Source organism: Gossypium hirsutum, chromosome D04 (genome assembly GCF_007990345.1).
Source record: "Gossypium hirsutum isolate 1008001.06 chromosome D04, Gossypium_hirsutum_v2.1, whole genome shotgun sequence".
In the NCBI taxonomy this organism is placed as follows: domain Eukaryota; kingdom Viridiplantae; phylum Streptophyta; class Magnoliopsida; order Malvales; family Malvaceae; genus Gossypium; species Gossypium hirsutum.
The window spans coordinates 5,747,035-5,758,327 of record NC_053440.1 but is presented as its reverse complement, the minus strand read 5'-3'; the positions used below and the strand labels follow the sequence as shown (position 1 = coordinate 5,758,327).

Here is an 11,293-nt window from a genome sequence, read left to right as displayed (position 1 = left end):
CAGTTTAAACACATCAATATAGAAAGCAAAGCAATAAGAGAAATAAACACAAATCTAAAATGTGAGTCAAAAAGATAAGCAAAGAGAAAATCATCACACAATAATCGTTAACGCGATTCGAGGATTCATCAATTCTACATCTGCGGAGCCTTGTTTAGAGAATGATTTTATTCAACAATTCATATGGTACAACTATTGGCTAAAACTCCCTAAAGTTGATTTAAAATTGTTACATCACTCTACCCAAATATCTTTCCATACAAATCCCTAAACAAGTAGTGTCTAAATACATCTCCAAATGACTAATGAGGAAGTCAATCAGCAGCCTATTTATAGGCTTTAAGCTCTAATAATACAAGAGTCTCTTCAATGGCGTTTTGTTAAACTTTAAGCTCTCGTTTAAAAGTTAAAAATACCTCTTTAATTATTTTTAATAACTATCTCATAAAAGCCTTCATATCCAAGTAAAACATGCAGTTAGGGCTTCAAGTAAAAAGATCATCATCTGATTAGTTCGTCAATTTATTTTAACGGTCAACATGATCAATGACGAAAATCATTAACAAATGAACTTAATTTATTTTAATTATTTTAACAAATGACAACATGGTCAATTTATTTTAATCCTTGACAAACTCCCTAAAATGAAAAAATTTCTATTTAAGTTATTTTATAATTTATAAAATTTTTAATTAATAATAATATTACACTTTAATTTTCAATAAAAAAATTAATTTAATTCTTAAAAAAATATAAAAATATAAACTATTAAATAATAAAATTATATATTTTTTATAGCATTAATTTTTCAAACTTCGCCTAACCTCCGCCCATCACTCGTTGAGCGTAATGGAGCAGGATGTTATTTTTGTTGTCCTTTTCAGCTATGAGAACCAAGACAAATTTTCTCTCTCTCTACTGCAGTTGGTGGATTTGTTTCCAAATGGCCATGCCTTTGATACACCCAGGGTCACCAACTTTCATACTTGTGTCAGCCACAACTTTCCCAGCCAAACCAGATTTTTTTTTAATTCACTTTTATTAAAAAATTCAACAACATATTAAAAAAAAATCTTTCAGTCTAATTATCACTAGTGACGATAATTGGACCAAGCAAACATACATTGTAAGGCTCAGAAGTAGAAGACAAGAATTTTATTTATTTATTTTTTAATTTGGAAAATAAATTTTTGTTTACTAATTTGACAGTTTTTTAAAAAAGTAAAATTTATAAACCAAGAAATATATCATTTCTTAAAAATTTTGAAATTCATATCGTAATTTGTTATTATTGTACCTTTCAGAAATAATAAATTGGAAATCTGATTGACATAGCTTTGACTTCTTAAAAAGCATTCAAGGATGACTTTTTTTGGGTTTGAGAGATCAAATTATTTGTTTGATTTAAAGAAATGCATTGCCTAAAACATTATATTCAGTGTTGGATTCAATTTTTATTTAATTAAAAAAAAACTTGGGAAATGAGTTTAGCTAGCTTAAGCTATTCCATGGCTGCTTATGAATCTTCAATATGCTAAAGCTTATAGATTTGTACCATACCATAAACAGCTCATGGTTTTGCTCTTCAGAATTGGAGACAAATGTGTCCTTCTTAAACTTTAATTGATTTTTTAAGTTATACATTATAATAAATGGTAAGGCTTCTAGGATTGAATTTCTTTGAATGGACTGCCACAAAGATATACATACATTACATGGTACTATTACAAACAGGGTGGGGAGAGAAAGAGGAACCATTACTCTCTCTTTTTTTTTCTTTTTTCTTTTTTTTTTTGTAGAAATCATTGCCCCACACACCATTAGTAGACAATTCCCATTATCTGATCCCATAAATTGGGCATCAGAATGAACACCCAAACGATGAGGCTCAAAGGAACCAATACTAGAATATGAGTTATTCATTCTATGTTTAACATTCAAGAATTAAATCAACCTGAATCGGAGCAAAAAGAATTACAGCTTCTCCACAGGAAAACCGGTAACAGGACTTATCTCCGATGCCAGTGACCGTAGCTCATCCACTTCTTCGTTGCTTAGTCTCCAGCCAAGGGCACCTACAAATTCCTTAGCTTGTGCAGCATTTTTGGCTCCTGGGATTGGCACAACATTCTCCTGTGCTATTAACCAGTTCAGCACCACCTGTAGTAAAAAAAGCTCATTTCATAAAAGATCTCAGCACATTTTAAAAATACCCCATCGAGTAGTTGCAACTCGAGATGAAAAAGTATGAGAAGAAAACAGCCTGTTTCCACCTATTTGTGACAACTTCCAGATGTGTATCTAAAAAGTTACAGGGGAGATGATACATAGATACCAAATTAGGATAATGCCATCAAAGAGGACTTAAAGCACTTGCGAAGCTTTGTGGTTTTTTCTCATCTCATTGTGATCTTAGTGCATGACAGCATATGCTGTTTGGTCAAGGAATGGGTCATGGAAATCAAATATACCTTAAAGAAGACAACTTCTGTACCAATTATTTCACCAACTTGAGCCAAGATTTTCCCAGCTGGTGTAGGCCATGATTATGAGGTTGTTGTAGACGGACTAGTGTCCATGGTTGTAATTAAGCTGAGTCACATATTGTGCAATGAAAAGAAAACGCCATCAAAGCCTAATGCCTAAAGATGTTGGGTGTCCAATGGGCAGCACATGAAATATCGAGTTTCTAATGCACTTGTCTTTTTGCTAGGTGCTGTTAATATGACCATAATATTGAAGCAGCAGATCTATCAACAGATTTAAGCATATATATATATATATATACAAGCAAAAGAACAAGAACAAACCTGTGTTGGAGTTTTCCCATAGTTCCCTCCTATTTCCTTAATTCTGATAAGGAGAGGTTGGAGCTGTATATTTAAAAAGACCTTAGCAATCAAGTCTGAAATTAAAATTGGGATACGAAATACTCAAGAGACATACCTTAGTTAAAAACTCCGGAGTGTAAATCCGGCCTCTAGGTCCAGATGGCGGATTTTCTGGTTTATATTTCCCGGTAAGGGCACCTGAAACAAAGATATGGCACCCTACTTGTGTTAAAAAGAATATATATGCCAGACTCAGTTTATGCATTTGACATTAGTTCTTGTTTCCAAACTCTGATTATTTGACTTTGTGTACTACATCATCCCATTTTGGTGGATAATCGACCTTGCACATGCAAAAGTGTTGTTTAAAATGAATGCTAGTAGTTCCAAATCCACACACCCTAACGTGCTCGATTTTATATTTATTATTGTTAATTCTTTACATCAGTATCATGGCAGACAACAAAAGACTCGCACTTAAATGAATATAAACAAGCAACTAAAAAAAGAAAAAAGACGGACATGACCTTGTGCAATAGGAGAATAAGCAATCAACGTGACCCCAAGCTCATCACAAGCAGCTTTTACTCCATTCTGCTCAGGTAACCTGTATATGAGACTGTAATTCACTTGGTTCGAAGCTAGAGGAATTCCTCTCTTCTTGAGCCTTTCATAAGCATCACGAAGTCGCTTCTCTGAAGCAAGGAGTTTTTACATTATGATAGTTACAATGTGTATGAGGAGGAACACGAACTGTGGCAATCAGTAATTCACAACAGAAACATTACCACTGTAATTTGATACACCAACCGCCTTCACTAGGCCCTGTTCAACAGCATCGCCAAGACCATCAATATACCCTGAAAAATCATTTTTCAGTGAACTCAGCTTCTATTCAACATGATTGGGCAGCTTAAACATCCAATTGTACTAGCTTATATAAAGTCTGATTCTTCAATGAAATAGTGGGTGTTGCATTGCGAACAACCTTCATTTCCCCATATACCAGGCCTGAAATGCAATAGAAGAAAAATTGTGATGAATTACTAAGAAATACAATCAATAAATCCTATAAAGCATTATGACTACGGACCAATGGAGTTGATAAAGGTCTACTGATGAAAGGCCAAGCCGATTAAGGGAATCCTTGAGTGCACTGATGACACTTTGACGACCAAACCTCCAAGGCAAAGCTGCAAACTTCGTTGCAACAACAACCTCTTCACCGGGATTATCATTTTCTCTTTCCTTTATAAATCTTTAAATAAACAATGTATTTTGTTAGAAGAGTAAGCCAGCAGATAACTAAACTAGAGCAAGCTAATTCCACCTTCGGTGAGATTTTAAAGTAACACCGTTGTCCTCAATGAAATTCAAGACACATACCTTCCCAGTAGAGTTTCAGAATTTTCAGCACCTAAGGCGAGCTGTGAAAAAGGAATCATCAACGGTATTCTTCCATAAATAAAGTAAATAAATTGATTTATAGATGATCTCGTGTTTTACCGGAGAGCCATAAACTTCAGCTGTATCGAAAAACGTAATTCCGCAATCAAGACTTCCATTGAAAGCAGCCTTAGCAGCCTTCAATTTCTGATCTGCTTCCACAGCAAGTACAAATCAATCAGATATGCAGAAAGCATAAGCAACAAATGCAGACCAAGAGTTCCACATAGAACATTCTCAACACATCACTTTGTGGCAGTTGTACAAATCAAATCTAACACTAAACCTAGTAATTGGAAGAAAACAATAAATCAATAGTTCTAATCCAAGAACCTGCCAGTATACAAGGGATACAAATATATAAACTTAATTAGAGAGAAAAAAAAGAGTAAAATAATCCAAAATCTAGATATCAAACAACCTTTTAACTTTTGAACCATACAAACACGTTACACAAGCAAGAAAACGCTGAATTACATTAAAATATGGGGGGGGAAGAGAAGACGAAAAAACCCATTATTCTGTTATTTTCATTTTATGAAATTACTTACACAAAACACCATAAAAATAAGCAAAAAATCAAAGAAAAATGAGCTGAAAAATGTAAAAGTTTACCATCCCATTGAAAGTTGTTCCAGTAACTGGTGTCACCCCAAGACCAAGCTCCAATTCCGAGCCTTGTCACTTTGAGCTCCGATCCGCCTAACTTCAATTTGTCTTCTGTATCTGTTTTGAGAGCAGCGGTAGTGGCAAAATCCTCAGAAGCAACCGCTCTTATTCGGTTGGGTTTCTTGCAACTCAAAACTGAGAAACAGGCACTGCTGACATTCATGGCCATTGATGATATTCCTTTGGAACTCAAGGGCAAATTCTGTACATGCAATTCCTAACACAAATAAGATTTTATTTTACTTTTCAAAACAAAATATAATTATTTATTTTTGCTGAAAACTTTTTATATCCAGTGGAAAGTAAAGTATCCACAGAAAAATTTCAAGACACGTACGTAGTTTAGCAAGCATCCACAGGAATGTTAAATACTTAATTGACTCTTAGCCCAGTATTGATATTTGTATTATTCTTTTAAACGAGTTCAAGAATAATGATTCATGTATTACCTTAAAAACGTATGGGGTTTTGATTGTTAACTAATTTGTTCCATATATTTTGCTTTTATATATTAAATATTTATTTTCTCCCCTTATTTATATTGTGGGTATAATGATTTTTAATATTATAAAATTAAGTATTTCAAATATCATTATTATTTTTATATGTAAAATATTTTAAATATTATTTTTTATCTAGAATATGGTAAATTTTAATATTATAAAATAAAAATAAATTATATATATAAATAAATGAGTTATTAATTAAAAATATTTTTAACATAATGATATACTTTTATTATATAATTACATATTTAGTAATTTTTTTATATAAATAAAAGAATTATTAATTAAAAAGAAAAATATTTATTAATTAAAAACATTAATTAAAAATTAAAAAAATTTAAAACAACATAAAATAAAAAAATACAAACATGTATAAGAGAGGAATCAAACTTGAGACTAAAAGATAAAATTACTAACATTTAACCATCCAACCAAATGAATTGATACATTAAATTATTAAAGAAAACGTATTTTTAGACATGTCAACAGAAAATGCTTCTTGCAGCGTATTTTTTGTTTCTCTCGCCAAAATCGACATATTTCTTTAAATATGAAAAAAAAGCCTAAATCATTAATTAACTTTTTTTTCTAATTTACCCAATATGTGACTAGAATATTTAAAATTAAAATAAATTTCGAGTTAAATAATTTAGTATATTAAATTTATTTAAATAATTTGAATAATAATTAAGTATTATTTTATTTTATTTTCGTGTATCATATAATATAATTAATTATTAGAAGTAAGGTGCACCAAATGTTAAAAAAAATGTTTGTTGGACAAATTTAGTCATTTTTTTAAAAATCTTTCATTTTAGAAAATTCTAATTTTGGCAAAAGTTTTCATTTTCGAAAAACTTGTATGTTTGGGATTTTTAAGGTTAATGTATATTTTGTCTCTTGAACTTGTATTTCATTACATAATTTGGTATCTACACACTAACATAGTTAATTTATGCTCACGTGATACTGATAGTCAATTCAATGGTGACACATGACGGCCTATTAGTGTGGTACTTGAAAAACATAAATAAAAATTTTAAAACTTTTGAAAAATATATAAATTATATTTTTTCACATTAAGAATGAACCTGGGCAAATGGTTGTGTATATACATTTAAATCTAAACAACCAATTGTCTAATTTCATTTCAGATTTGTTTTTTTAGTAATTACATATATTTTTTTAAATAAAATATTAGATTATTTATATTATTATTTTAAAATTTTAAAAATTAAAATGTATAAATCAATCAAAATGTATACAAAAGTTTTCACATCAAGAATGAGCCTAGAAAGATTGTTGTCTAGATTCAAATACATCAAGATAATAATTTATTAAGATTCATTCTAAATGTGTTTTTTAATTAATTTTATATATCTTTATAAATTTATAAATTATATATTTTTAAAAATCTGATAGGTTTTTATATTTTTTATATATTTTAAAACAATAATAACCTAAAAATTGATATTTTATGATTATATAATATTATTAAAACACATCTGGATGAATCTAGACAAATGATTGTCTAAATTTAGATCTATCTAGATGCCAGTTTGTCCATGTTCATACTTAATTTGAAAAAAATATTATTATTTTATATATAATTAAATTTTTTTTCTATTTATGTTTGTCATAGTACATACTAAGAGGTTGTCACGTTAATACAAATTAACAATGTTAGTGCAAAGATATCAAATTGGTGACAGAATACAATTTCAATTACCAAGAATGTATCAATTAAATATAAATGAACAAATTCAATGAGCAAAATATATATATATTAACTTTAATTTTTATATTTGGAACTTTATATTTTAGTAACTTTGTTTTTGAAAACTTTTCATTCAAGCTTTCAGTGCACGATTATAAATTTTGTTATCTATAAAATTTTAAATTTCAAATCATTGCGTAATTACTATAGGTTTGAAAATTTTAATAACTAACCTTGGCTTCTGAGCATTGATCTAACAATAGCTCCGGTAGTTCCACAAAATTCGACTCATGGTTCCACCTACTCAAACAATATGTTAATTCAAACATATAATAAATAAATAACGTTTACTATGGTAACTATATATTATTATCAAATGAATTTTACCTTGTCATCAACGAGAATGTATAAAGGGCATCCACTCGGGGACATAAAAATGGTAACCGCCACCATGCCCATGACTGCACCAAGAGCAGACAACCACCAATTTACATCTTATCCAGTTCTGTCATCCGGCACAACTCCCTATACAATGTGGCCAACATGACTGATCCTCAACTCAGTTGACCGCATTCTTTGTAGTCAACCAGGTGTAGTATTCACCTTATGTGTACCAAATTTTGAGATTTATCGGGAATTAGAATGCCCTCGATTAACCTCATGATGAATTCTCAAGTATATTGTTCCTTGACAACGTCAATCACGTTAGGAGGAAACCATCTCATCTCTATCCGACTACCTTAAAAATTGTTCGACACCTTCCCTTAAAATGCCTCACAAAGGTCCTATTTACCGAGAACGATCACTGCCCTCGTAATGACTAGCCCATCCACAGGTAAACGGAGTTGTAAAGTTACGTCCTCAAGTGTGATTGTACACTTACGTCATGGAAGATGAAATGTGTGTGTCTCGAGTATTTATTTTTCCACCAACACGTTGATAAGTATAGGGTCCAATTTACAGCCATTGAGCATACGAGACGCATGTAAGAATCTCACATCTTGCAAATAACCATGAATTTCATTTGGTGCGCTTTTTGATAAATTGTGTATGAACCTCCCCAAAACATGATCATCTACCTATTTATATCAACAAAATAAATTTTTTTAAAAATAAAAACTTTAAAATTAACTTAATTGAAAATAACAAAATTTAAATTTTTTCCTTACCATTATCGATTGAGCGGCGGAAATGTGCTTACTGTCGAAACGAATAAAAGAACTTGCCATTCATGAAAAATTAATCGAAATGAATAATCTATGAGATAATAAAATAAAACTATAATATTTTTATACAAATTTATTGGAAAATTTCGAACAAACCTTGAAAGAATTGAGGGTTTAGAAAGAATAGAGAAAGTTGGATTTGAGTGAAAAAAATGGAAAATGGCCTAAGTATTTATAGGAAATTAGAATTATTGTTGGGCTATTTCAAAATTTTATCGTTGGCACGTTTGAATTTTTACCATTGGAGAAATGACCTTTAGCAAAATAATTAAATTTTGCCTCTATTGTTCCTTCATTTCAGATGAGAACTTCATATTTTCATTGGAAAGTATATAATTTTTCAGATTTCAACATCAAATCCTAAATTTTGACAGGCCATTTTTACATTTTTAAAACTTGATTTTGATTTTGTGTAATTCTTGATTCAAAACTCAAGTACCATTTTCTCAAAATAATTTTTTTCTTATTTTCTTTTAAATATCGAATAAAAATCCGAACTTTAAAATTGTTTTAGAAGGGATGATAGTATAAATTACCTTTATACTTTATCAAATCTTTCAATGTAGTACTTGTACTTTTTTTTGTTTATCATTATGGTACTCTAATCAAATGGTACTAATTTCTAACATTGACACGTAACCCATTAAAAGAACGAAAAAAGTTAAATAATCAGCAAATGACTTGAAAAAAGTTTTCCCTTTCCTTTCTTTTTCGGTAAAAAAATATTAAAAACTATAAATACAAATTTTCTTCTCCCTCTTTTTACTAATATGGTGGTGGAAACCTTAACTCCATCCATCCATGCTCCATTGTTGACTAAACGCAAACACAATACCTAGAGGGATACAAAGTATTTTTTTTTTTTTTTTTTGCATTTGTAAAGTTGAGTGATATGATTTCACTTCAACACCTTCAATGTGGCTAAGGGTTATAGATTTCACTTTTCCAATCTTTCGCACCAACTTATAAAAAATCAAACATATTATATAACAAGTACTAAGTTTTTGATACAAATCATAACACTCAAGTCTCGCCTTATAAGGATAAAACTTCTCCACTTATTTTTTTATTTCTCTTTCTTTCTTTTCTTTTTTCTTTTTAATTTTTTCTTCCCAATTTTGCAAGTCTAAAATCACTAGATTTGGAGTCCCCCCCCTCTTTCTTTTTGAAGATTGGTTGTTGTTACTGAATTTATTGGTTGAATTTTGATTGTGTTCTCAGTATTGGTTTTAGGTGAGGCTTTACCAATATTGGAGCTTGAAGATAGAGTCAGATAATAGGTCAGGGAACTACAGTGGTGGTTATGGGAATGGAGTGGTGCTTAGAGGTTTGTGTGGTTAGTGTAATGGTGGAAGGCAGTGAAAGTTGTAGTGTTGTCGGCGTGAAAGTTGTGTGGGAGTCAAGAGAAGTGTAATAACCCGAAAGTCTGTAGTGTCGAAAAATATAGTTCCTGAACCCCAATGCTATAAATTGGACTTGTAAATATTTAATAAATTATAATTAGAAGAGAATTGAATTGAATCTTAGAGCTTAATTTTTCTAAGCTTAAATTAGTTAGTGCAATTTAGTCATTTTCTCATAATTTTTATATTTTCGGAATCCCGATACTATAAGCTAGCTGACCCATGTCCTATTTTTCAATACTGTTAAAAATTGAAGGTGCTACTATTGTTGAATAGTTAAAGTTTTAGGGACCAATTTGATAGATTTTTAGGTTAGAAGTGAAAAAGGATTAAATTGTAAAGTCAATTGTTGATTTTGTGCAATAGGGACCATATTGAAAAATTTTAAAAATTTTAAGGTATAAATGAGAAATAGGGAGTTAAATTTGGCTTAGAGTGAAATTGTTATAAAAATTTGAGGTTAAATGTGGAAGTTATGTTAGTCCTAGTTTATGGACTAAATTGAATAAAATGCAAAAGTTTCATATATTAGCAATTGAATGTGAAATTTTTTGTGTATTGGCGAATTGTGTTGTTCGTTTTATCCCATAGCTAACATCGACCCATATTCCTTAAAAAAGAAAGGAAAAGATAAAGTCGTCGACAAATAGCTTGGAGTTTACGATTTGTGTTTCTATAATCTGAACTAATTATAAATTGATGTATATTGATTTGTTCATTCATGGTAAGATATGAGGTGAGAATTCTTGCTCACTTGGATGATTTGAATCGAATAACGATTATGAGGATTGAAATGAATATGTTTGATAAATGTGTGTATTTTTATTAACTATGAAAATTCAGCATGAATTAAGATAATTATGGCTACTATATATGTTGAATAAATGTTTTCTTGATTAAAATAACTATGGAATTGAGACATTGGTTGGTTATGAAATGAAAACCCCTATTAATTGTTTAGGTAGTGTAACACCCCTAACCCGAATCCGTAGCCGAAACAGGGTTACGGAGCATTACCAAAATTTACAAGTTAATTTTCAGACATTTCATTTCATCTAGAATTCATATTTGAAACCAACCAAAATCAAAATATTAATGAGCCAACGTTGGCTAAATTAACTTATACATGCCATTATAACTAGAATCAAATCATCCAAAATTACCGATAAAACCAATGGATAGTGTGATATATCTCCGACAAGTTTCCAACCCAATCGAGCTTCCGATAATCTGTAGGGTAAATAAAAAAACAAATACGTAAGCAATGAATGCTTAGTAAGCTCGTGCAGTCTTTAATCATATTAGTTCTTTTAAAATATGAAATCTATACATATCAAGGATAACCCAATATTGATACCACAATACCCATGAAGCTATATTCATCAACTTACAAGGTGAATAAATCCACAGTATCACTTAAACATATTATCCCAAGCTTAGTAGGATTTTATATAACTTTAACTCTTGATAATTTCTTTATTTTCATTTGCATTTC

At 30.2% G+C, this 11,293-nt stretch overlaps 1 protein-coding gene across 1 annotated transcript; it reads right to left on the bottom strand.

Moving 5' to 3' along the window:
* Positions 1-1,665: 1,665 nt before the first annotated feature.
* Positions 1,666-5,303, bottom strand: LOC107960949 (uncharacterized oxidoreductase At1g06690, chloroplastic). Its single transcript, XM_041091777.1, has 11 exons — positions 5,284-5,303; positions 4,893-5,148; positions 4,338-4,429; positions 4,218-4,258; positions 3,925-4,089; positions 3,820-3,842; positions 3,620-3,691; positions 3,359-3,526; positions 2,947-3,029; positions 2,811-2,873; positions 1,666-2,160 (listed from the first exon to the last, which is right to left on the bottom strand). The coding sequence occupies exons 2-11, from the start codon at positions 5,113-5,115 to the stop codon at positions 1,975-1,977; spliced, it is 1,116 nt and encodes a 371-aa protein (XP_040947711.1). The 5' UTR covers positions 5,116-5,148; positions 5,284-5,303; the 3' UTR covers positions 1,666-1,974.
* Between the last annotated feature and the right edge of the window lie 5,990 nt (positions 5,304-11,293).